At 43.3% G+C, this 26,997-nt stretch overlaps 2 protein-coding genes across 19 annotated transcripts in view; one reads left to right on the top strand and one right to left on the bottom strand.

Moving 5' to 3' along the window:
• NRG4 (neuregulin 4) overlaps positions 1-11,528 on the top strand; it is a 68,576-nt gene extending 57,048 nt beyond the window's left edge. For all 13 annotated transcript variants that reach the window (XR_012502763.1, XR_012502762.1, XM_074354256.1 and 10 more), the window contains one exon: positions 6,718-11,528. The gene's annotated coding sequence lies outside the window, so the exon portion shown is untranslated. The remainder of the gene's footprint in view (positions 1-6,717) is intronic.
• Positions 1,055-26,997, bottom strand: FBXO22 (F-box protein 22). 6 transcript variants are annotated; one of them, XR_012502760.1, is made up of 8 exons: positions 26,767-26,997; positions 26,250-26,388; positions 21,949-22,036; positions 21,230-21,325; positions 18,113-18,277; positions 10,566-10,731; positions 8,036-8,527; positions 1,055-4,941 (listed from the first exon to the last, which is right to left on the bottom strand). XR_012502760.1 is itself a non-coding variant. In XM_010955208.3 (7 exons), the coding sequence occupies exons 1-7, from the start codon at positions 26,907-26,909 to the stop codon at positions 8,110-8,112; spliced, it is 1,215 nt and encodes a 404-aa protein (XP_010953510.3). In that variant the 5' UTR covers positions 26,910-26,996; the 3' UTR covers positions 6,567-8,109. The 6 variants fall into 6 exon arrangements, 2 of the variants coding, with proteins under 2 accessions (XP_010953510.3, XP_074210346.1); XR_012502761.1 differs by having other exon boundaries at positions 1,055-4,517; XR_012502758.1 differs by having other exon boundaries at positions 7,745-8,527; positions 26,767-26,996.

Below are 26,997 nucleotides of genomic sequence, written 5' to 3'. Positions count from 1 at the left end.
GGTGTAGTGGCTTCTGCCCAGCCTTTGCCTGTGTTAAGCTGTCGGGGGAACTGCGGGTACGGGGGAGCTATGCACACGTTGCGCCTGGTGATTAGGGAAAGCACTGATTGAAGAAAGCTACCTCTAGATCATATTTTTAACAGTGATGAAATGGTTTCTATTAAAGCAATTGATTTTAAATATCTGTGTCTGAAAGGAAGAAACAAAGACCCAAAAGTTTAAGTCTACAAAAGATGGACTAATTCTCAGTGGAGATGCTAGTGGAAATTTAGGATTATTGTTTTTGTTACTTCTCAGGTTAAAAAATTCCAAACTTGTTTTCCCATAAGCTTTTTTTTTTTTTTTTTAAGGCCATGATTTTGCCGAACATGAGGTTTCCCTCTTATTAGGGGCAATGTAAAGAACTCATTAGGCCAGATCAATGTCTCCAGTTTTTCCAACTGTGTAGTTGCCCTAAAACTTAATAGAAACCAATAGTGACTTTCAGGATGTGTGGCAGTAAGCAGTCGTGGAGGAACTTGGAGCAGTGAGTGTTGCCAAGGTCTGGAGCTAGCGGATAGACGCGGTAGAGGAGCAAGCACTGCTGAACGTAACAGCCCACCGGGGACCTCCTCCCCGTCAAGCCAGTTCCTCCACATCCTTGCCAACACTTGTTTTTGGTTTTTTTAGTAACAGGCATCCCAGTGGGTGTGAAGTGGTATCTCGTGGCTTTGATGTGCATTTCCCTAATGCTTAGTGATGTTGGACATCTTTTCCTGTTTACTGGCCATCTGTATATTTTTGGACCTATTTATCCAAGTCCTTTGCTCATTTTGAATTGCGTTGTCTTTTGTTGTTGTTGTTGCATTTTAGTTCTTTATGTGTATCCTGGCTATTAATCCCTCAGTTGGTACACGATGACTTTTCCCACATTCCAGCCCTGTGTGGGCACACCGTGAACTGACTCTGTCACTAGCACCAGTGATTCATTCATTCACCCATCATTCACTTATTTAACAATTACCTGTAAGCTTGAGCCACTGCAGTATACAAAATGAAAAACCCTCACAAAATCTTTTTTTAATTAACAGACTTTATTTTTAGAAAAGTTTTAGATTTATAGAAAGATTGAGACTGTAAAGAGTTATATGCTACCCTCTTGCACAGTTTCCCCATTAAACATCTGTGTAAAATGTACTAGTGCGCTACATTTGTTCACGTAAGTGAAACAACACTGACACATTAACAAAATTCTAGTTACATTAAGGCTCCTCTTTTTGTTATAGTTTTATGGATTTTGACAAATGCATGTTATGTGTCCACCACTACAGTATCACAGTGAATAATTTCACCACTTTAAAAATCTCCTGTGCTCCACCTACTCAGCCATCCCAATCTAGTGGTAACCACTGATCGCTTAACTGTCTCTGCAGTTTTGCTTTTTATAGAACGTCACATAGCTGGAATCACATAGTACATAACCTTTTCCGGCTGGCTTCCTTCAATTAGCCACATACAAATTAAGATTCCTCTAATGTCTTATGGCTTGATAACTTTTTTTTTAATAAGCTATATGATTTTTTTAGTGGTTTAAAACTTTTTTTAATATAAAAATATACATAAGATTTACCATTTTTAAGTGTACAGTTCCATGGCACTAAGTCCATTCACATCAGTGCAGCCATCACCACCATCCATCTCCAGAACTTCTTCGTAATCCCAGACTGGACACTGTACCCATTAAACAGTAACTCCCCCAGCCCCTCCTCCCCTCAGGTCCTGGTAGCTGCCATTTTACTTTCTCTCAAGTACTTGAATATTCTAAATACTTCATATAAGTAGAATCATGAATTTGTTTTTTTGTCTGGCTTATTTCATGCAGCATGTCTTCAGGGGTTCATCAACAGTATATAAGAATCAGAATTTCACTCCTTTTATGACTGAGTAGTATTTCCTTGCATGTACATACCACATTTTGCCTATCTGACCATCTGCTGATGAACATGAGTTGATTCCACCTTTTGGCTACTGTGAATGATGCTGCTATAAACACTGATGTCTAAATATCTATTCAAGCCCTTGTTTTCAGTTCTTTTGTATAAATACCCAGAAGTGGAAAAGCTGGATCAAATACTGATGTTTAATTTTTTGTGGAACTACCATACTGTTTTCTACAGCAGCTGTACCACTTTATATTCCCTCCATCAACGTACAAAAGTTCCAATTTCTCCACATCCTTGTCAATACTATTTTTTTTAATAATCCTAATGGGTATGAAGTGGTATCTCACTGTGGTTTTGATTTGCATTTCTGTAGTCATTAGTGAGGTTGAACGTCCTTCCGTGTGCTTGTTGGCCATCTGTATCTTCTTTGGATACCTGTCTGTTCAAGACCTCTGTCCAGTTTTGAATTGGGTAGTCTTTTGTTGTTGTTGAATTTTAGGAGTTCTTTATACATTAAGGATGTTAATCCCTCTCTCAGATACACGATTTGCAAAAATTTTTCTCCCACTCTGTGGACTGCCTTTTTCACTCTGATGATAGTGTCCTTTGATGCATAAATACTTTTAATTTTTGATGAAGTCCAGTTTGTTTTTCCTTTTGATGACTATGACTTTGGTGTCGTATCCAAGAAATCACTGCCAAATCCAATGTCCTGAAACTGTCTCTGTTTTCTTCTGAGAGTGGTAGTTTTAAGTCTTACACTTGGGTCTTTGATCCAAATGAGTTAATTTTTATATATGGTGTTAGGTGAGTCCAACTTTGTTCTTTAGCACGTGGATATCCAGTTTTCTCAACACCATTTGTTGAAAAGGTGGTCCATTTCCCGTTAAATGGTCTTGTACACTTCCCCAGAGTCACTTGACATTATATATGAGAGTTTCTGGATTCTTTGTTCTATTCCACTGGTCTATACGTCTGTCTGTCTGTGTCAGTACTGCACTACTTTGACTACTGTAGCTTTTCAGTACATTTTGAAATCAGAAAATGGGATCCGTTCAAGATTGTCTTGTATATTTGGGTATCCTAGACATTCCATTTTAGGAGGTATTTTTCTGTTTCTGTAAAAAACGTCATTGAGATTCTGAATGGATGACACTGAGTCTGTAGGTCATTTTGGGTAGTACTGACATCACATCAGCATTAAAGCTTCCAGTCCGTTCTTTCCCCGGAGGTGTCTCTCCATTTACTGGTTTCATCTTTAGTTTCCTCGGCAGTGGTTTGTAGTTCCCAGAGTACCCGTCTTTCACCTTCTTCAGTGAGTTAATTCCTACGTATGTTACTGTTTTGGGTAGTATTGTAAAGGGAATTGCCTTAATCTCGTTTTCAGATTGCTCACTACTAGCGTAAAGAAAGGCAGCTGACTTTGGTGCTGCTCCCTTTGCTGAGCTCTCTTGCCCCCTCAGGGCTGCTGCTGAACCTCACGGTGAAGATGCTACTGCAGTGCCGTCTGCTGCAGAGCGTCTGGTTCCTTCCTATAGCTCCTCTTCATTTGTGTTCTCATTTTATTCATCATCTGCCTTTAGTTCTTTAGTTCTCCATTTCCTTTAGTTCTCTGAACATATTTAAAGGCTTTTTCTACTAAGTTCAATGTAGGGGCTTCCTCCAGGCCAGTGTGCGTTCTTTTGAATAGGTCTCATCTCCCTGCTTTGTATGCCTTGCGATCTTGTTGTGGAAATTTGGTTTCACTTTTACAACGTGGTGATTCTGGACATAAGGCTCTTCTCCCCCCAGTGTCTACCGGCTGCTGCTGTTCTCATTGCTGGAGGCTTCGTTCACTTGTTTTTGAGGCTTCTCCAGTTTTATAGATTATTCCTTGTCCCGTGTGATCACTGAAGTCTGTCGCTCGCATCTCATGTTCCACTGTTCTGGCAGATTTCCTTGAGCGTCAGGCCTCCTCGTCTCTGCAGTTTAGCTGATGCCAGGGCACTCCTGTGGACCCCAGCCGGGCTTGCTCTTGTCCTAGGCATCAGACCAAGAAATCCCAAGGTCCCAGCTCTCCTTTGAGCGTCTGTGCTGACTGCACGCACGCGGCATGCTCTGTCTGCCTTGGTGTACAGCTGCTTTCCGAAGTCCAGTTTCTCAGAAACCTCAGCCCGGCTTCCTGCCTGGGCCCTGCACGGCCTCCTGCTCCGGGTGCCTATAGGCCTATAGTTACCTTGCAGGTTTTACAGGCAGTGCACACCCTTGCTGCCTGACTTCCAAGTTACGCAGAACGGAGATGAGCACTTTGAGCCGGCCCTGCACGTTATCCCCCAGAGCAGAACAGACAGACAATAATGTGCAAAGTCTGTTCTGCCTCCTTGGGGTTGAGGAAGGGAACTGGGAACCAGGCTCCTGCCATTTTAAGAATAAGACCACCACTGCATGGGGGACAAGGAGGGGTTAAAAAAAAAAATCACAAATTTTCCTACCGTTTTGAGGATAGTTTTTCTTCACTGGGCACTGCCTTGGTTGCTGTAAACCTCCAACTACTTTCCAGAACTCCAACAAAGTCGGTTCATATACTTGCTGCCTTTTTTCCTCTCCCCAGTGTTTCTGTGGGGGAACAAAAGCTCAGAGTTCACCATTTTGCTGGTGTCACTCAGGTCAATTATGTTTACTTCTGTCTGTAACTCTAGTATCAAAACAAGGCCTTGAACAGAGTGTGCCAGCGATGCACATGTGGTGGCTGAATTTTGGTAAGACTTGGGAATATTGTATAAATGTTAAGAAAACAGCCTCAAAAATCTTCCTCATTCTGATCATTTATGTTTAAAATTAATCAACACGTAGTCTTCCCGATTTCTTGTAATTATCCATCTTGCCCCTTTTGCTGGCTGTGATGACAGTCACTAGAGAATAGTTATATTGATAAAAACTGTTTATGAAATGTTCCATACACTCTTAGTACTAAAACATACAAGAACTTTACTGGTTTCCACCGATTTTTCTACTCAATAGTAGCATATATTCTTGTAACCTGTCTCCAGTGTGACATAGGGCAGAAATGAAAGAAAGAAAACAAAAATAACATGTCTTGTGAGTATCTATTTTTCTCGACATAGGACCAATGTTAAAATAACGTTCTGGTAACATTCTTTACAAAGTATAGATAGATATTAACTTTGTTCATTTAACAAGAATGTTACTAATTCTTACTATGTTTCATTACTTTAGGATTTTCATTAAGCAGATTCATACCCAGTTTCTACAAGTGAAAAATTGAGTCAGTCATCTAAAAATCTCAATTTCAAATCAAGAGGATTTAGTCTTCTGTTTCCATTAAAACTGAGTTTATGGTGTTGCTAATTTATGGGTTACACTGTGTGGGGCACAAAATGACAAAAGTAGATTTATTTTTTCTCAAATTTCTGCAGAGTGCATAGAAAATTCTCAGGTTTGTAAAAGTCTATTTTACATTCTTTGAGTGTTCATTGTGTTAAATTTGCAGTGTAAATCAGTGGCAAAACCTCTGCTTTCTGGTCTGTCTGAGTGGGTTGAAAAGCTGGTATATTGACCAGCGATTCAGGTTTAAGTTGTGAGAGCTGTAGGCGTGAGTGGCCAGCTGGACCCCTTCACGAGTCTAGGTCACAGGGGATGAATTACATCAGTGTGTCGGATGTCTCTTTCAAGGTCTTAATCCCAAACTTCTTTCTTCTTTAGATTGCTACTTGGCTTTTCAAGGAATTATTCTTTGAAGCAGCCTCTAACAAGGCAAACTGCAGCTGCAGAAAGATTCTGCTTTAAAAGCATGTAAAAGAAATAGGTATTTTTTAAATATCTCGAGTAGATGAACTATCCTGTCAGTCTTATCACTTGACAGAAGGCAGTTCAGTGCGAAGACACCAGGCTGCATCACTGCTTCTTTTTGTGCTCACGTAAACTTGCACATGATCATCTTTCCAGTTTCACAAATGACAATGGTTACCGTTTTTAGGAATTTAGTATGCTTTCAGCTGAAACAGTAACTTTCCCTCTAATGCTTGCTTTTAAGACAAGCCTTTCAAAATTGTAACAGATTATTTTAACTTTGGTTAAATCACTATTCCCTTTCCATGCAATGTCAAGGCCTCTGAGAGGCAGGGCCAGTAGCTTGTTCTCATCAAACTACTCTTTCTGTCGGGCCAGCGTATTCCCTTTGCATTCTGCACCAAGGCTACAACCTCGTGGTCAAATGCATTTATTGTTCACAACAAGCTCCAAAGTCTGAGCTATAAAAAGGACCCTTACGTTAACCTCAAATATTGTGTGAAATGACCCGGCAGCAGATTCTCCTTTGAGGAGTAACAGAGCATTTTATGAGTATTAATTTGAAAAAAAAAAGTCCATTCAATCCTTAGCTCATTTTGTTCATATTTTCAGTTTTAAAATCCTTTTTCCTCTACTATTCAGCCAATTCTGGTTAACATCAGGGACAAAGAATCTCCCTTGTGTGTGATGTAAGCCTGTCCAAGGACTCAAACTCTGAAGTACTGTCTACTTGACAATGGGTACCAATGTCAAATCACAGACAAACAGAAGTCACTAAATATTCATATTCACATTAAAAGTTCTATGATAATCAAACCTTGGACTTTAGGAACTAAGATCGAGGATAACCATAAATTAAACATTTATGTATTTTTATTGTATATATAAATAGCAAGAGAAGAATCTTTTGAAAATTGATTTTTGAAAAAGTGACTAAAACTAGAAAAGCAGGGATGTTAATATACTTGATTTCACTTACCTTGCAAGCTTTCTACTCTCTCCTTAGAACCACTGACCATGGCAACAGTGCCACACACTGTATCAAACTGTATCAGCCAGAACATGCCAATACGCACATCCTGTAACAAAGACCTGAAACAAGCGGCGCAGGCAAGACCGCTGTTCATTTTTATCCTGTAAGACACTGTGGAGACAGATGGGCAGTCCAAACCCGTCACAGCAGCACGTCAACCACACCCCACAGCCGCCGGGAGCCGTCTGCGTGGCCCCTTCCGCAGCGGAGCGGCGCCTCTCCTGTGGGCGCTAAGGCAGCTCGCTAGCGAACCCACGTCTCAGCAACAGGATCGAACGATGGCAAAAAAACCAGTCACACCGTTCTTAAGGACACCGCACTTCACAGGCCAGAACAGCCAGCCTTGCAGAGGGGGCTAGGAAATGCAGGCACGTGCCTAGCTGAAAACCAAAGGTCTTCTAACTACGTGAAGAGTAAAGAACGGGCACTGGGGGAAAACTGGTGTTCTCTGCACACATTTCATGTCAGTATTCACACAATTAGAAATTTAAACTTGAACATCATTCCTCTGGAAATATGCCAGGACTTACCAGCTGCCAAATGCCATTATTCTGGGTTTTCTTTTTTAAAGGATTAGTTTACTTCCTTCACTCACTCATCAGAAGCAGTGAAGTACAAAACTACGTGAATGGATTTCCGAGGTGTGTTTTATTGGTATAGAACCAAAATAAGGTGATGTAATTGTCTGGTCTGCCAATTAGCTATATAGTACGTGCAGAAAAGGACTTTCTCTTGTAATTTCTCTTGAGGAAAAATTTTTTCCTTATGAAGTAATAAAATACTGATTAGTCTTGGCAATTTACTTGGCTAAGCAACTTTTGAGTACTAAAACAAAAGTCCTTTAATTTTTATCAAATAAGCAAAAAGCCAGTAATAACTATCACAGCTTCTGAAGAAAAACAATTGTAAAGCAGAGAAAGACTCCTTAAGCCACCTGTGCATCTTTCTCCTGTATTAAGGGAGAAACCTGTCTCCACGGTTCTGCTGAGAGACCACCTACCAGTGCGGAGATGGCGCCGGCAGGTCTCCCCTCGCCCTCCTGTGGCTGAATCCTGCCCCTCTCCCCACGCAGGAGGCTGAAGTCGCGCCACAGCCGCTCTGGGACCTGGCGCGACGTGGCCGCCATCGGGTCCCTCGTGCCTGCTGCGAAAGCTCTCAACGCTCGGTCTGCATCACGTTACGTACGAAGTTGTCCTTCATCTAATATATTAAAAACTACCAAGTAATCTTTAGAGTGTCAAAACTACAAAACAGATACATACGAAGTTTTTCCTGTTTGAAATACACATACCCCAAATGTCTGTTCTCTGAAAAAGGCAGAACCCACGAGTCGCACACTGACGTGAGCACCACTCTGCAGGGGCTTCACTTGGCCGCCCCGAGATGAATCAGCGCCACGATGGTCGTGTAGCTGTGGAACAGGTCGTTGTCCTTTACCTCATTACATTTCTTCAGTATAAAGTTCCCGGTGACTATGCGGTCACATCCAATTTCTCCATTTCCAAAGAAACCAAATAAAGGAACACTCGGAAAGAACTTCCTGAACGCGTCAGCCTCCACGTTCCCCTTGGCTCTGTAGTACTGGGAGCCCCTGCCGACGCACGCAAACATGAAGCCCAGGGTGTTCCGCTCGGGGATGCTGGCGGCCTTGAGGCGCTGCATCGCGGCCTCGGCTGTCTTCTGGTCGTTGACGTCCTCGTTGAGAAGCACCGTGGCGCTCTGGATGCGCTGTCCGCTGAATGACAGTCCAACCACACCAGTGGCGTCGATGTCCAGAGGGTTCCTGGAAAGTTAAATTAGAAAAGTGGCAATATAGCACAGTGAAACAAAATTAAAGTTTTAGAGCACAGAAGGAAAGTCCTCCTGGCTGGCTGGCTGGGAGCTGCTGCCTCAGCGTACAGTTCGTCTGAGGACACAGTAAGGGTTCAACATTACACTGCTGAGGTTAACACGTTAAAAGGACGCAAAAGGTAGATCTGTGGAGAAGCAAGCAACTCCTTCTTCAGGCACAGATACAAAGGGGCAAATGCGTCTCCACAAAGATTTCTAAAACCCAACCTGAGTTTGGAGGGTACAGAGTATCCCTCCCTCCCTCACTTCCTTGAAAAGGAATCTTACAGTTTGTTCATAAATACAGTGACACCTGTGAAAGCCTCCGGTATTATTTATGTCTTTGGTATCTTTTTCACCGCGACTTCAGCTGTCTAATTCTAAAAGAGGTAGACTAAATATTTAATCATGGAGGGTAATTTTACTGACCCAAAATTCCAGACAGTTTAGATTTATGCTGTTTGGTCCATAAAGAAATAGATCACATTTCTGTGTCTTGTTCATTGCTTTGAGCCTAGAATTTAGCCTCATCTAAAGGTAAAAACATACATCTTCTTTTTCTTTGTATTTGCCTGGTATTTTTTTTAATGAAATATTTTGTGCTTATTAAAAAATACGAAGTAGAAAATCCAAAATATCCAAATAAAGTTATAAAACATAACACAGTGAACACCCATTGGGGGAAAACCAAGTCAGTACATTTCTATCTTGTTTACCAACATCTGAGTCTGTGAAATGGGCAAGGTTCACTGGGTTAACGAGAGACTAAGACTCAAAAAGCTTAAGCACTAAGTGACTACGGCTAACTAGCGGCACGCCCACCTTCTGAGGGGCAGAGCCACCTCCTGACAGTCCTGCTGCTCCTCTACCCCGACTCCGTGTCCTCACTAGTGTACAAATGCAACGTGTGCCGCCAGCCTCTCACCTCCAAGAATTATTCAGCTTTTTTTTTTTTTGCAGGGGGTGGGGCATATCTGGACACCATTAAAATGGACTGAATCAGCGGCTTCTCTTACTCACCGACACAGGTGAAGACCACACTCCAGTTAGTGTGTCAAGTGCGAGCCGATGATTTCTAAGGGTGTACTTCCCACACGGGCATAAAGAGCAGAGCACGTGCAGACGGGCTAACAGGCTGGCGCTGCGTGTCGCCATCCAGGATTCAAATACCAACCACAAACCCAGTGAGAAGCCAATACTAGTGTTTGCAGGAAACATTTGCGGGGGGAGGGGTCTCATTTTCTTGCTTTTGCAAACAGCTGATATTTCTGTCCACTTAGGTGGGTACAATGAGCTCAAACTCAACTGCATACTTTCATTTGAAATGGAAAGGTAGTAATAGTCCCCAAGGTAGAAGAGCAAAAAATTTTTTTAATCTTTGAAAGCGAAGGCCTTAGTAATAAAATAAAAAATGTGCAATTTTTGAGCTTGAAAAAGCCCTTCAAAAGATCTAGTACAGTATTTCCAAAAATGTGTGCCAAGTAATACCAGTAGGCTTGCGAGGTAACATGCTCCATGGAAAAAAAGGTTTTGTGGCCAGATTTGAGAACTGCCAGAGGTAACAGCAGCCCTCTCTAAAAGATTTCCAAAGCACCGAACACGCATTCATTAAAGGTGCTGAGAAGTTCTACCGTAAAGGTTTGCTGTTTAATCACGCACCTCCTTTAGAGGAAAACAGAACCAGAGGGAGTGACACAGTGCAGTCACAGAGCACAGAGCTGTCGAGGAAGATGCCAGTAGATAACACTCAAAGTCAATTTCAAGTACAAGTCCAGCTAAGAATAAATTTTTAGAAGATAACATAGATAAATTTCATTCTTCAAAGGTTGGCAGAATTATGTTGTGTAAGCCACTCAACCTATGTCTACCGCAAAATGGAATAAACTAATAGCAATTCTTTACACATGTTTTTATAAAAACACCCAAAGTAATAAAAACCTGAGAACATTTCCCATCATGCACAGAAGAAATCAGAAGCACATCAGACATACTTTTCAGAGGTCAGCGATGCCAGGTTGTCCACCTGACCTCCAGCCAAGATGACGTTCATGTCACTGAAAGTGCTGACTACTCGCTGCAGATAATTACTGGCTCCTACTTTACAGCAATTATAGCCAAATACAAGGATTACACGAAGCTCGGGGTTATCTAAGAGACCTGCAGAGAAACGAAGAGCAATAATTAAAGACAGCCTTAAAAAGGAATTCTTAATTTTGTTTTATCAAAATTATTTTCTACATTTACAAAATGAAATGTTACTGGTAACGTCTTAACCCTCCTTGTTAAGTGCAATTTAGTGCTTAAGCTGTTGTCTTCCTATTTTTTGTGTGCAAACTTTTAACATCACTCAAAATCTTTGCTATAATTAACTTTTGCCATTAAAACAAGTAAATGGCTATTTGAAAATAACACAATCAACACTCAACACAAATAAGGAAGCAACGACATAACTGGGCAGCCCCCTTGGTGGACCTTGGTGCAAGCCATCCCCACAGAGGCCACCACCTGGAATGAAAGGGAACACTGGTTTACAAAAGACAGAGTTAGAGACACTGGGAATTTGATCATCCCATTTACCCACGGAGAAAGTGGAGACAAAAGGCACTAACCACCTGTAGTGGGTTGCATGTGGGCCCCAAAAAGATATACCCACACCAAATCCCTGGAACCGAAGAATGTGACCTAATTTGGAAAGAGTCTTTGAGGATGTAACTAAGGGTTTTGAGATGAGATCATATCCTTAAAGAGAACTACAGAGACAGAAGAGGCAACGTAACCACAGAAGTGGAAACTGGAATGACGCAACCATAAGGAGTGTCAGTGGCCAGCAGAAGGTGGAAGAGACAAGAGATTCACCCCTCGAGCCTCCAGAGGGCAGGCAGCTCCAACAACCCGAATCCTGATGCCTGGCCTTCCGTACTGTGACAGAATAAATGTTGCTTTAAGCCACTGAAGTCTGTGGTGATTTGTTACAGCAGTCTCAGGATGCTAATACACTATTAAAACACAGGCCTTATCCACATTTTCCAGGAAAGGGGGTGGGAGTGAAGGTGGAGTATCCCTTGGAAACTCATTACGAAGCAGGAAAATACTCGATTCTGCAGCATATGCATGAAAAGCAGCCACCACTAGAGGGCAGCACAGTCCACCAGGAGACGGGCTGTCCCCATGCTCCCCACGAGCTCCCAGGCTTTGGGCCGAGCCTCTGGCTCCTTGTTTATAAACCTGATCAACTTGAAATATGCCAGCAACATCCAACCCACACTCAAGTTTCCACTCACTCAGCTGCATGACTTCCATCTTCACAAATGTAAGATAAAGGTTACCAGAAATAAGGCTCATTTAAGGACACTGGGATGGAGGTGAACAACCAGTTCCTAACACCAAATAATGACTTACCCAGGGAAACTGCCTCTGGTCCATTTCTAATTCTCTACACAGCAAATGACTGCTTTGAAGAATAAGAAGGGTATCAGTATACAAAGCCAGTACTTTCATGACACCACATACCCCAAACCATTCTTCACACAGACCAGCCCAACAAATTTTGAGAATGTCTTTTTTTAGAATGAATTTTCAGAGTAGGAAGAGGCCTGCGGGATCAACAGTCTAGTCTAATTTTACAAATAAGGGTTGCTAATCCCAGAAAAGTGACCCAGGACAGGGAAACAGGAATCCTCTCCAAGAGCAAAACGCATGAGGATTCTTCAGGACCTCCTCTCATGACCCTAAAATGTAAAAATCAGCAGATCTTTTCTAATGTCAATCTCTTCAAACAAACCTAAAACCCAAAAAATCACTGTACCCGCTGGGGCACTGTCACGGGTTTGAGCTTTGCCCGGGAGAATGTCAAAGGACGAATCTGTAAAAGGGAAAGCCAGAAATCAGAGGTGGGGGGCAGGTGTCTGATACACTAGGTACCCACCCTCAAGCATCCTGCACGGAGGAAAGAAACCCTGGCTCTTAAGCTCAAGCTCATCTTACGAGCAGTCAGCAGTCCCGAGGCTGCCGTCTCCAGCAGCTGGGTCTGCAGAACGCATCACGGGCCACCACACACAACTTGATGCTAGAGCCACTGAACTGGATAACTTGAAGCCTTTAAGGAAGAAGTGCAGACCATCTTCAGGGCGAGCTGCTCCCTCCGGGACAGACTGTGCTTTGCCAGGCACAGGGTCTGCCAGTGCCTGGAGAGGGGAGGCAGCTCTGCTCTATCTGCTTTATTTTTATGTTGTTGCCCATGTGAGATTTTATTTAGAAAATAAAAGTTAGGAAACTGTGGAAGAACCTCCTTACTGAGGCATCTGAAGTCTTCAACATAAGCACAAGGGGGAAGTGCTGGTGTCACATCAGCGTGGCCCCTGGACAAGCAACACCACCTGCCGAGCCTCCTCCCTGCGCCTCCAATCACTGAGCTCATTCCTTCTTCCTCGATGGCCAGCAGTTACCTGATGATGCCTAAATTTGTGTCTTTGGTCCAGACCCATACATTCGACTGTCTCATCAATGTCCCCATCTCAAATTCACCCTGCCCAGCCCAGAACTGATAACCCGATTCCTCCCCCTGCATCCCTCGTCTGCTCCTTGCCCAGGAGAAGGTGCTGCGACCTGCACTGGCCAGAGACCTGGGGGACAGCACTGCCTCTTCCTCCTTCTCAGCCCCCAGCATTTTAATCCGTCACCTCCTCCTGTCAATTCCACCACGAGGTGTCTTCTCGGGTCCACTCATGTCTCCGCAGCTCCGCCTGCCACTGCCTCCTGCCCTCCCCACGACAGCCCCATTCCTCCCACTTCCTCTCGTGCCCCACCAAATGGTGCACCACCACTCAGTGGCATCCTCAAAAGACCTGTCTGTGTCACTCCTGGGTTCAGTCACTCCGGGCTTCCCGCTGCCCTTAAATGTGTGAAAGTCCTCAGTGTGTCCTACCAGGCAGACCTGGCCCAGCTCACCTCCCAGCTCCTTCCCACATCACGTCCCGCCCTCCTGGCTCTCAGCATTCTCTCCTGCAAATCCTGAAGGGGAGCGGCCAGGCCCTTCCCAGTTCCTGTCCTTTGATCTCTTGGCTCCCTCGCTCCATTTCTGTCAGTTACCTGGAAAGAAGGGACAGTACTCCTCAAGTCCACAGCTGAGGGCCCTCTCCCCACTCTGGTCCACTGGTACTCAGGGCTCTGTCCAAATGTCACTTTCCCACACCCAACGTAGATCAAATCCACGGTCATGTTCTCCAGCCCCTCTGTGTTTCTACTTGGTGACACTTCCACCTGCGGTACTGCATTCAAAGTCACTGCCCCACTGGGCTGGAGGCTCCAGGAGGCAGGACAGCGAGTCTCCAACAAGCATCTCCAGAGCCCTGCACGTCCAGCGACCCACCTGTGATGTGCATGTGAACAGGCTTTGAATGAACAAACACTGGCTTTTATGGAACTTATGGAACTGAGGGATTTTTGCCTTTACTCCTTAAAAATTCAGGGCTGGCCCATGCATACATGTACATGTATTTTTCATTCCAGAGATTATTTTTAACACGGGATATCACATAGACCTTAGAACAACCTATGCCTCATTTAAAAAATGCACCATTTTGATAAGTTCTTCAAAAAGAATATACCAGAAAGAGTGTGCGTGTATAAAACTGCGTGTGCTACGGACGCCGGTACTGGTTATGACCCCTACACACCAGGTGGAGAAGAACAGTGTAGCACAGCGAGGGCCTGCCTTCAGAGGCACCGCCTGTTTCATTTGCTCACGGCGGCCTCCACACAGCACCTGCCAGTGAGCGCAGCCCGGCCTACACGCAGGGGAAGGCAAACCACAGCCCAGGGGCCACGTCCGGAAACCCCCCCAGGCTTTTGTAAATAAAGCTGTAATGGAACACAGCCTATTTTAATGTACTGCCTGTAACTGCTTTTGCAGAGTTGAATAAACATACTCAACGGACAGAGTGTGGCTGGCAACACCTACAACCTGCATCCCAGCCTCTCCAGAGAGACGACCCCTGAGGGGCTTCCACTGTCACACAGCACGGGGAAGAGCCCTCGGGTGCCTGGGTCAGGAGCACAGGCTGGGACCCCCATTCCAGCCTCCAACCACTCTGTCCAGGCCTGCTTCAGAGGCCTCCATCTCCCTGAGCACATGAGAGACAGTGGTCCAAATCCAGAAATACAGAAAACACCATGGGGAAGAATAGAGATTATCATCTCCATCTAGGCAAAGCCTCAATTTCCAGACAGCCACGACCAGGATGAAGACGATGCCGTGGAATGAGCCAAAACTGCTGACAGCAAACAGCGCAGAAGGACGCTTCTTGGTGCAGAACACGCACGGTGCCACTTCTCCCGTTTCGGATTCCCATGCTTAGCGCTGCTCTAAAGGTCTAAAACGAGGTCTACAACAAACCCTGTAACACTTTTATCATAAAATGCATGGCTTCCTCCGCTCAAGATTTTGGGTCTTATAAGCTGACAAAACCACGCTTCTAGCTTCAAGCAGCGCTACCCGTGAGGACCTCAGTTACAATTCCCCAGGGTGCTGGAGGGCAGAGGGGCATCCGAGGGGCACCAGTCACATCTGGACAAAAGACAGCACAGAGGAGGTGTGGCCACACCTTTGGCAAAAGCACTCAAAGGCCAAACAGTCTTCTCTAATGAGGTCCGACTTTCCCCAACCTCCTCCCCGACCCTGCTCCTCCTGGCCCAGCGTTCCCCACTTCTCTGCACCCAGCATCCCGCGCTCCTAGGCTCAAAACCTCCAAGTCCAGTCTTCCTTTTGTTTCATATCTATCATTTGCTAATTTTCTCCAGTCAGTTCCCTCCCGTTCACACCCCGGTCTTACTTCTTGTCTAGACTCTTGCAGGGAGGGGCTCCTAACTGCTTCCAGCCCTCCTCCTAGGGAGGGTCACGTTCACTGGCGCCAAAGCACATCTCTGAGCAGCAGCTGTCCCGCTTGACCACACTCTGCAGCCTGGCCTCACTGTACCCCACCATTTGTTCCCGTGATCCCCTCCGCACACCGTCTGCTTGCAGAACTGAACTGTTTAGCATTCCCCTGCACGTGCTGACTACCCAGCTCTGACCTGAGTTTCTGCTGATCCTTCCATCTGTCCTGTCACTCACCTTCTCTCCCATTTGCTTCCCATCGTTCAAACGTGTAAACGCTTCTTGCTCCACGAGGCCTCCTTACTCTCCCTCCCTGCGGGTCTATCCACGCCTCTCTAACAGCACACCCACCTTCCCACTAGGGCTGTAACCACTTATGTATCCGCCACACCCTTCCCGGAATGTCAAATGTCACTGAGACAGCCTGAATCCAGTTAATTTTTCTAGCCCTATGGGATCTTCTAATAAGTTGAAATTAATGTATAATTTCTATATCATGAACCCACTGAACACAGCCATCCTCTTGTGAGTACCCACCATGTCTCTTCTTCCTTCCTTCCTTGTGCTAAATTTGCAGCCAGAATCCTTTCTAGAATCTTTTCCAGATCTGAACTAAGTTGCCCTGGACTGGCTTCCTCTAAAGCCTTCACTGGCAGCTGACACTTTTACAGAGAGGCTGCCAGGCCATGTGCAAGGGGCTCTCAAATCAGTGTCTCTGGCCTCAACTCTTCCTTGAGTTTCAGACCCACCATTTTCTAAACACCTGACCAATTCTAAGAGATCTGCTTGGCTGAACTTCTCAGCTCCAACAGGCCTTCCAACACCAAGTCTCATTACGATCAGTCACCCTGGCTCGGCCACATGGTCACACTGGCTCCTAAAATTCTCTCTGCCTTTACACTTAACCCTGGGTCAGTATAGATGGCTCCATCTGCAGTTTTCCTTAGAGGAGGTCTGGCATCCTTGATTCGGGGTGGCTTTAACGCACGGCTAATTCTGCTCTTTCCTTTATGTACTGTGTGCTCAGTCCTAGCTCTCTGCTCCCATCAGTCTCGTTTCCCTATCGACAACACGCCACAGTAAGTCCTGTCGTAAAGATAAGAAACAGCACGCACCACACAGCCCAGCTCACACCGCCTCAGTAAGTGTGAGTCATTGGTCGCTGCCACCATCAGTCAAGATGTGTGCGTGTAGACCCCTCTGGCACACAGCTTCCGAATGGGCCGGAATGGACACCCGAAGACCTTGACTGAATGTCCCTCCCGAGCTCAGATCAGCCCTCCCCGCAAGTCTACTTGTTCATAGACCACAAGGCCACACGGCAGATGGCTGGCCCCGCCAGCCACTGTGAAGCCTGCCTCGGGTACAGATGCCAGCGTCAGCCAGTCTGCCCGCCTTCCACTGAGCACGGAATCTTGCTGAGTGTTCTACATAAGTCATTTCACTGAATGCCCACAAACTCCATAAGTGAGTCATTTCCACCTTACAGACAAGGAAACAGATGCTAAGAAAACTTAAGAAACATCCTAAACTGTAAAGCTAGGAAGTAGCAGAACTAGGGCAGCTACAAGCCTGCATTCTTAACAGCTCCCCTTTAGGGCCTCACACCAGACTGGCTGCTCCAACTGTCGTGCTGTGGCTGTGCGGGACCACGCTCCTCCCCGGCTGCCGGTCCCTGCTGCCTGCACCTCCTCCCTCTGAGCGCCCTCCTATCCCCACCAAACACTTCCTTCCTCATTTGGCACTGTAAGGGGTAGGTGGACAAGCCAGTCTCACTGCGTACAGCCCTTTTTCCTGATCAGTACAACAATCACAAAATTTCCCTTTGCTGCTACACAATTTTTCATTCCCACTGAGTTCGGAGCCATTTCAAGTAACGGACTTTCTTCCTACAGGCTGACTGATCCACGCATAGACCAGAGATCACCACTGAGTCTTTTTGTGTCAGCAGTGATTTTATAATGAGTTAACTCCGATCAGTTCATCTGCAGATGCAGACAGAAGGCCTCAACCCTGCCTGAACAATTAGTTTGTTGCTTACTGCAGGGAACGAAGCTTTCTCATCAGAGCTTAGAAACTAAGCCAGCCCTCTCCCCCTCAGAATCACCTCTCATGCATGATGTGCCTACGCCAACCATGCCTCCTGTCTGACGCGTCCCAGCAAACCTTTGCTGGGACGGACTCTGCCTTAACTTGCACGATTCCTAAAACTTGTCAGCAAGTTCATTAGACTTATGCCCATCTTTCTAATTAGTCAACACAGAACTAACCTGTATCTTCTAAATTTTTTTTTTTTTACAATAAATGCTTATTACTAGTGTAAAAGAGATAAAACCTTATACTTTTCAGTTTCAAAAAACAAAAATAGAGCAAAATAAGAAAATATCCAAAGAGGAAAGAGTCCTTCAAAATTCAGAATAAAATACAAGTAAGTTGATTATCAACAGAATATTTATGGAAAATTCTTCATCTTTGGTTCTCTCAGGCTTTAATGTAAGTAAAATCGTTTTTAAAAATAAATCAATTCTACCAAAAAAAGCACTGCACAAGCCTCTGGTAATCACTAGTTTGAATTATCCACATCTCCAGTAACGTGTACTTAGTTCAGACTCTCAGAGGAACAAACACAAATCAGTCAATTAATGGTAAATAACAGTAACTTACCTACTTCAGTGAGTTGATGCCTTTCTAGTGTTAATTTCTTTGGATCCTTAATAAAATGAAAGGGTTGTATTTTTATTCCTTCAATTTGAGGGAATAACAGAGCAAAGCCAGATTCTCCAATTTCTATTTCCTGAGGTCGATTGCTACTTGATCCCATTGGCGTCACTAGGAAAAAAGTTCAACAGTTTCATGAACAGATTCAACAAAAACAGAAGTTTCACCTGGTAACAGTGTAAATGACCCAGCCCCACCGAGATAGCTAGAGCTCAGGTCACTCAGATAATCAATAAGCTAACAGGCCACTATCTGAGTAAAAGCTTCCCAGCTTTGAAATTTTTACAGGTATGGTGTCATGATGGCTACAGTTTTCCTTCAAATGGTTCAAAAAAATATTTTTATTAACAAAGACAGAAAAAGCAAATGTTGCAAAATTTTTTAAACTGGTGAAGCTAGATGAAGGGTAAATGGGTGTTTATTGTACTATTCTATTGTTCTTTCAACTTCTTTAATAGGTTTGAAGTTTTTCTGAATAAAAAGCTGGGGTGTAGTAAATATATCTTCATAGCAATTCCACTCGAAAACATTTATCATAAAAATATGTGACAATCATATAAAGTATACATGTCGGTGTGTATGTTTATGTGTGTGAATAACTGTATTTGGAGATAAGGCCTTTAAATAAAGAGGCAATTAAGGTTAAATGAGGTCATAAGGGTGAGACCCTAATCCAATTAAGACTGCTGTTCTTCTAAGAAGAGGAAGAGACACCAGAGATGCAGGCACACAGAGAAAAGGCCACTGAGGACCTAGTGAGACGGCAAGGCACCTGTCTCCAAGCCAAAGAAAGGAGCCTCAGGGGAAAGCAAACTTGCCAACACTGTGGACCCAGATTTCCAGACTCTAGTAATGTGGGGAAATAAATTTCTGTTGTTTAATCCATCCAGTCTGTGGTATTTTGTTATGGCAGCCCTAGCAGATGGATACAAAAATAGATCACAAGTTCACTGAAAATTATATATTTTACATATACAGATTAATGTCCTTACATACACACACACAAACAGACGTTTATCTACGTATAATACTATACTGAAAGTCTGGAATGCTATGGATCATAACACTAACAGACTGGTTAACTACTTAAAACAAAATTGCTTAATTGTTTCCCTTTATTTTGCTTATTTTCTAATTTTTCTTTCTTTTTTGTAAACAACAAATGACTATTACTAGTATAATAAAGCAATACCCTCTTTTAAAAAGTTTTAATTCTTTTAGAAACCAAAGCCAGAACAAAATGGAAAAAAAAAAATCCAAAGACAAAAAGTTCAGAATCAAATCAAATCCCATGTAATAAAATCTAAATTAAAAACATGAAAACAAAATTTCAGAGTTTATTATGAGGCCCCTTTCTCCCACAAAAAAATACCAAAACATAAAGGCAGTTTTTTTAAATGTCTGCAGCAGGCCTCCAGACAATCTAAATTAAATCCCAGTAGGCTTTTCACAGAAATTGATAGGATGATTCTAAAATATATGTGGAAATGCACAGGACGCAGACAGCCGGAGCAGGACACCAAGACCCACAGTACTACGGCGTCGGCTTAAGGACACACAAATCAGCAGGACAGGACTTCATCCACTAACAGACCCACAAACATACAGTCAATTATTTTTGAAAAAGGTGCTGAGACAACTTAATACAGAAAAAAAGCCTTTTAACAAACGGTGATGGAATAACTGGATAAAAATATGAAAAAAAAATTTAACCTTGAACCACTAACTTATACTGTACACAAAAATTAATTTGTTAGGTCACAGAAAACCAGAATTTTTTTCTAATGAATTACTGATAAGCAAAATAGTTTAAGTGAATCTCAAAAATATCTTCTTGTTAAAAATACTTATGTTGAGTGAAAGAACCAAGACAGCGTATATACCATAAGATTCCATCTATAAGATATTCAACGACAGGCCAATCTAATCCACGGTCGCCAAAACTGGAACTGGGGTTTCCCACAGCAGGTAGGGAACTGCAGGACGAGGGCGTGAGGGGACTTCCTGGGGTGCTGGAAATATTCTAGATCTTGACTAGCGTGTCAGTTACACCAGGATATAAATCTGTCAAAACTGTAACCGTGCACATTAAACTGTACACTTAAGACTGTGCATTTCACTGTAAATGGAAGTGAAGTTTATCTCAATTAAGAAAGAAAATGATCTCTGCATATGTAAAAATGAATACATTTTCTAAAACTAAAAATTTTTCCAACCTAAAGAAGAAAGAAGTAGCCAGTGGCTGTTTTAGAAACAGTCACTAACTATGGTGTAAGAAAAAGGAATCCAATCAACTGTCTTGGCAGAAGTTTTGCTGTAACGTGCGAGAAACGGACTCAGAAGTCACTCAGCTGTAGGGGAGCAGAAACAGTAAGAAGGGTGCGGAGTGGGTCCAAGAAAACCTAAGAGGACAAGTCCTGACTGAAGGGAGCTGGACTGGCACTCACTCCCGATACCAAGACTGCAAGAGAACTTAGGGAGAAAGACACACAACATCAAAACTGCTTCAGGATGCGCTGAGCACAAAGGCAGGCTTCAGATGGAATTCCCACCCCTCACTACGGGGTCACGGAGGCAGGAGTCACGCAGGTCTGCCCTCTGTCTCTACCCCTAACCCCTAGCTGAAATTTTAAAAAGGAGAAACCTGGTCATGCTTTGAGGAGGCCACAGCAGCTGGGTTTAACAAATGAAAGCTGTGTTTCTATAGAAGCATTTGTTAGTAATGGTAAAAATTCAAAAGTTAACAGAAAAGCAGTCACTGCTGTCACTTTTTTAATCCAGTGAGAAACGTGGGGTGATGGGGCTGACAAAACAGTACACGGGGTGGGAGGCAACAGCAGGAGATGAGACTGTCCCGTCAACCATGTATTTACCCTTACTTATCTGCAGACACTTGAAATTCTCTGAACTTCACTGTACAAGACTTAAATTCTAATCAAAAGTCTCTTAGTGAGACTCTGGATGGCCAAAATTATAAATGTGCTTTAAGCTACAAATAATTCACCAATCTGTAAGACCCACATTAATGCAACGTAAGATGTCAAGCTGGTATTTTTCTCTCACCTACAATTCCTGGGGTCACAATTCCAAGGACTTGGCATTGTTTTGGGAATAGCTTCTCAAGGGCAAATGCTGTTTCCATAGTAGTTCTTTTCCTTGCTGTTAACGATACAGAAGAAAATTATTCAATGTCATCCATTTAAGGTCAAATTTGATAAGGGGAAGGGGGAAAAAAGCAAATATTACATGGAGTTTAAGTCATTTTATACCAGAACACTTAACAAGGAAGCCTAATGACTTTCCCACTACAGTCACCTAGATTCAAATCAGACAATGATAATCCACTATCTTGCTCTGGGCTTCAATGTGCCCATCTTGGAACACTTAGTCTGCTTCTTTGCTTAGCAAGCCAAGAAGAATGCACAGTATCCATATCACTTTGGTAAACGGTCATCCAACACAATAAAAGGCTTGAAGAGGCAAAGACAAACATCCTACTTCAATAGTTAAAAAAACAAAAAAAAGTGCCTGGAGATTAAAGTATTTCAAAATAAGAAAAACACCTTCCGAGAGAATTTGTTTCAATTGCACCAAAAAGTTTAGAAATCAATCTCTGAAGCAAAAAGACTCCTCAAAGTGCAAATATATTCATGCATTCTGCAGGAAACTGATCCAGCACCTCAGAAAGTTGGTAACTTTAAGGATGAGAACACCATTTTCAAACAGAGATACATAAGGAAACAAACAAACAAAAATCCCAGACTTTTTCCTGTGATAGTCACCTCTCTTATGGCCACGACACTCTTCCAGACTAATGAAAGTTTCTGAATCAGCCATGTAAAGAACTGTCCGTGGTAAGATATGAACATTCTGCAAAGAAAAAAAAAAAGAAAATCAGAATTTGATCACACAAAAACAATCTTGAGAAAGAAGAGCAAGGCTGGAGGTATCATGTGCCATGATTTCAAACTATGCTATAAAGCTACAGTAATCAAAACAGCATGGTACTGGCACATTAAGTCAATGAAACAGGACAGAAAATCCAGAAATAAACCCAGGCACTTATGGTCAATTAATCTATGACAAAGGAGACAAGACACTCTTCAATAAATGGTGCTGGGAAAACTGAAGACTACAAACAAAAGAACCAGACTGGACTACATCCTCACACTGTACACATAAATGTACTCAAAACGCATCAAAGACTTAAATTTAATACCTAAACCCATAAAATTCCTAGAAGAAAATACAGGCAGTACTCTTTGACATGGGTCTTCACAGTATTTTTTTGCGTATGTCTCCTCAGGCAAGAGAAACAAAAGAAAAAATAAACAAATGGGACTAGATCAAATTAAAAAGCTTTTGCACAACAAAGGAAACTAGCAACAAAACCAAAAGGCAGCTTACTAAACGAGAGAAAATATCTGCAAATAATATGTATCTGATATGAGGGTTAATATCCAACATCTACAAAGAACTCACAAAACTCAACACCAACAAAACTAACAACCCAATTTAAAAATGGACAGAGGACCTGAATAGCTTCCAAAGAAAACTTACAGACAGGCAGCAGACACAAGAAAAGACACTCAACACCACTACAGTCATCAGAGAAATGCAAATCAAAACCACGATGAAATATCACCTCACACTAGTCAGAATGGCTGTTATCAGAGACAAGAAATACTAAGTGTTGGCAAGGATGCGGAGAAAAGTAACTTCTCCTGAATAAAACAGTATGAATGTTTCTCAAAAAACTAAAAATAGAACTAACATATGATCCAGCTATTCTACCTCTAGGTATTTTTCCAAAGAAAACAAAAACACTAATTCAGAAAGATATATCCATCCCTATGTGCAATGCAGCATTATTTAAATAGCCAAGATAGAGAAGCAACTTAAGTGCCCATGAATAGACGAATAGATAAAAAAGATGTGGTATACATATACAATGGAATATTACTCAGCTATAAAAAAGAATGAAATCTTGCCACTTGCAACAACATGGATGGACCTAGAGGGTATTAAACTAAATGAAATAAGACAGACAGAGAAAAGCAAATACCTTATGATTCCACTTATATGTGGAATCTAAAAAACAAATGATGAAATGTAACAAAACAGAGAGTCACAGATACAGAAAAAAAAAACAGATGGCTATCATTGGTGAGGGGAGTGGAGGGATGAGTGAACTGGTGAAGGGAATGAAGAGGTACAACCTCTCTGTCACAAATAAATGAGCCCCAGGGATGAAATGCACAGCATGGGGAATGTAATCAACAACACTGTAACAGCTCTGTAGGTGGCAGGTGGTAACCAGACTTATCCCAGGGCTCATTCTGTAACGTCCAGAAACAGCGAGTCACTGTGTTGCACATTTGGAACTAACAGTGGTGTAAGTCAATTACGGTTAAATTTTAAAATAAGTAATTTTCAAGTAATTCGAATAAAACAAACCAGACACGAGCACGCACACACACATACACACAAATGTATTTTGGTTGCCAACATTTAAAATTCCCACAAAACACTGAAGTAAAATGTGGATTTCTTCTGAAAAGTAGACATTCTGGCAACACGTAAACCACACTTCCCTTGACTAAGGCCAGGCAGAGAGGCAAGCACTACCTGGGCTGTGCGGCCCTATCACTCTTCATGGGGTCACACTGAATCACCCGACCCACCTGAGTTACCTGCCTAACTCTGGAGTCATTTGAGTTTGTGATGCCTGGTGTAGAGAGGAGACAGAGTCCTTTAGGAGAGAGGATTTAAGAGATTTTGGTGCTAATGCTGACTCTGCCATAAACCAGCAGAAGAACCCTCGGAAGTGCTGAGGCCTTGGGTTCCCTATTCTTAAAGTCTGGAAGTCTAGCCCTGAGATTTTAAGACTCTCTCTTTGGTGGCACGCACTGAGGAGCAATTGTGAATTTTCCTTCCTAAGTCTCACTAGAAGCAGTAACAACGACAACCCTCAATACGAAATGTTCTCAAAGCACAATGTAAGACAACTGGAACTTCACTCCGTTATTTAAAGAAGTTGTAAATGGCAAGATGTTTTATAAAAATTTCAGTGGATTTTAAAATATTTCTAGTAAAAAAGCTAAATCAACTTTCTTTATGGTTATAAAAGAATCCTGTCAGTAGATAATTTGGCAAACATAAAGAAAACAGCATGAACGATTTGGACAGTTTCCATGTTTTTGTGTCACCACACTGGAGTTTGCTACAATGTATAAGCTTCTTTAAGGGAATCAGTAGATGAAATTTAATAATGACAATAATAAAGAATAATAATTTTGATTATTGAAAGTATGCCATTCCCGGTGCTGTAAGGAATGTGTTATGTGTTATCCTTTCATTACTTAATCCTTACAACAACCTGGTAAGAGCGTTATACAGGGTATTATCTTCTTTTCACTTTACAGAGCAAGAACCTGAGGCTCAGAGAATTTAGGTAACGCTTTCAAAGTCACACAGCCACTATGTGCCAAAGCTGGGTTCACACCCAAGTCTGTCCAGCTCGAACAGCCATTACAACATATAAACTGTTAAAGCTATGTAAAAATAATACTTGCAGCAGTAAAGATCTGGAGAAAAAAAAACAGAAAAGTTTTTATAAACGTAAGAGACACACATAATTCTACCCCCAAAGGAAAATTCTGCTAGCATTCTGGGGCTTATTTCTTTTCTACTCTTCCTTTTTTGCCTGCAGTTTTCTGTAAACCTGACTTTGGATACTGGCCACTCTGGATCTGAGTCCCAGACCCGAATAGGGTAAGGAGAAAATCTACATGAGGAAGGGGGAGACAGAAGACTGGCCACTTATGGGGCATTCACCTACCATTCAAATATATTAAGAATGGTGAGAGCCAGGCTTCTTACTGTACAAAAGCAAGGTACAAATATGAGCTGAGAGAAAACTGGAAAGAATCCTGTGTTGGATTAGAACTGATGTACCTATCTGAACTCATGAATGAACTTCCATGTACATATGAATATAGCTGTAAATGTGTATATGTATACAGAGATGTATACACACACACATGCTTGTACAGGCACACACATATACTCCACGGCTCTGTCCACTGACTGAGCTCTGAAACAGCAAACCCTTCAACACCAATGAGTTGTCCGATCCTAGCTTCTAAATACTATTCTGCACTAAAAGACTCAGGGCTCCTTGTAGAAATAGATGATTCAGAACTGAAGCAGACAAAACACAACATGGGCTTAGAACATCCGGTGTCAGAAAGCAAGGAAGTGCTCGAAGATGATGAAATCATCTCTAAAAGACACTGAAGCCAGCTGAAGGAGCTCGCACTAGCCAAACTGGGGACAATTTAGGAACCAAAATAAATACTAACAGTAACAGATTATATCCCATTGAGTAAAGTAAGAGAGTAAGAGTCCATGTAGACATTATAAGTAAATGATAAACAAACAGGATAATTACATAGTTTCAAAGTATGTCCCCACAAGATACTTATTAATTGCAGTTGAAAAGAGTAACTTTACAGTCATGACACCTGGCAGATACCACCTTAACCAAATAATCAAAGGTAGTAGCACCTGTAATGGGACAAAGGGCGATCATATGCCACCTGACAGGAGGCAACAAGAAGAGCACAGCATCATTTGTGATACTCCTGCCAAAGATACATAGTCTGAATCTAAGAAACATCAGATGCAGTACAAAATAACTACCCTGTAATTTACATATGTGTCAAAGTTGTGAACTGGGGAAAGCCTGAGAAACTGTTTCAGATCAGAGTAAAGAAACACCAACAAACAAAAGCAACATAATCTAAACTGAATTAAACAGCATTACCATAATACTGAAAATCTGGCTACATAAAATGCCCAGTATCTGAAGAACTGTCAAATAAGTGACGGCAAGTCCATACAATATAGTCATTAAAACTGATGTTTACAGAATCTTTTACGCGTCACGAGAAAAACTTCCCTAAATTACAAAAAAAAAAAAAAGGCCATATACAAAATTGCTATTTAAAAAGTATTTAGTTCTCAACAACCGATCCACCAACCGTGCAAAGGGCTGTGCACGACAACCCTTCTTACTTGCCTCAAGCTCTTCTGCTACCACTCGAACCAAGCAATGCTCCTCCAGGTGGCCAGCATCCGCCGAGCCCGCGGAGATCCAGGTCACACTCCGATGGGTCCGCAACACTCTGCGCACACACTCCCTCCATAAGCGGCACACGCTGCGGACGCGAACGCACAAAGGGCTGTGAACCGACCTTCACTTCTCTCTCCCGCGGCTCACAGACTCCCGCCCCCGACTACGCATTCGGGCAACAGCAGGAGATTCCTGCGGGATCCAAAGTCCCCGGCGGGGGAGGTGTAGGGCGCTGGTTCGGAGGGAGAGCCGGGGGCGGGGAAACCTTAGGGGGGAACCTGGCTCCCCCGGGAGAAGTCCCCGGCAGCACCCCGGCAGGGGTACCTAGCGGATGGGGGCGTCGCCCAAGAGCATGGGTGGCCGGCCAGGGCAGCCTGGGTCCCGACGGTATCCGCCCACCCCGCCAGCCCCGGCAAGGCCGCTGCAAGTCCCGACGTCAGCTTCCCGCCTCCTCTCCCCTCACCCGGCCACCCGCAACAACGCCTTGGCGGGCAGGAAGGTGAGGACACGCTCCACCACCTCCGCTAAGTTACTCAACACGAAGGTGCTCCGTGGGTCTGCGGAGGGGAGGCCGCGGCTATCGCCGCCGCCGCCCGCCGGCTCCATGCCTCCCCAGCCAGCCGGGGCGAGCAGTACGGCGGCCCGGAGGGAGCGAGAGGCCTGCTCAGACCGCCCAGCCCGAGCGCACTGAGCA

Source organism: Camelus bactrianus, chromosome 27 (assembly GCF_048773025.1).
Source record: "Camelus bactrianus isolate YW-2024 breed Bactrian camel chromosome 27, ASM4877302v1, whole genome shotgun sequence".
NCBI lineage: Eukaryota > Metazoa > Chordata > Mammalia > Artiodactyla > Camelidae > Camelus > Camelus bactrianus.
The sequence above is the reverse complement of the archived record's forward strand: the minus strand, read 5'-3'. Positions and strand labels throughout refer to the sequence as shown.

Bases quoted from the DNA above. Each gene is read 5' to 3' on its own strand.
- FBXO22 (XM_010955208.3), bottom strand. From the start codon at position 26,909: ATGGAGCCGGCGGGCGGCGGCGGCGATAGCCGCGGCCTCCCCTCCGCA. The intron at 21,326-21,948 runs GTGACTATCACA...TATCGTTAACAG, and splicing joins GTGTCGTGGCCATAAGAGAG to CAAGGAAAAGAACTACTATG. The intron at 18,278-21,229 runs GTGAGAGAAAAA...CTTTTTTCCTAG, and splicing joins TGTGACCCCAGGAATTGTAG to TGACGCCAATGGGATCAAGT.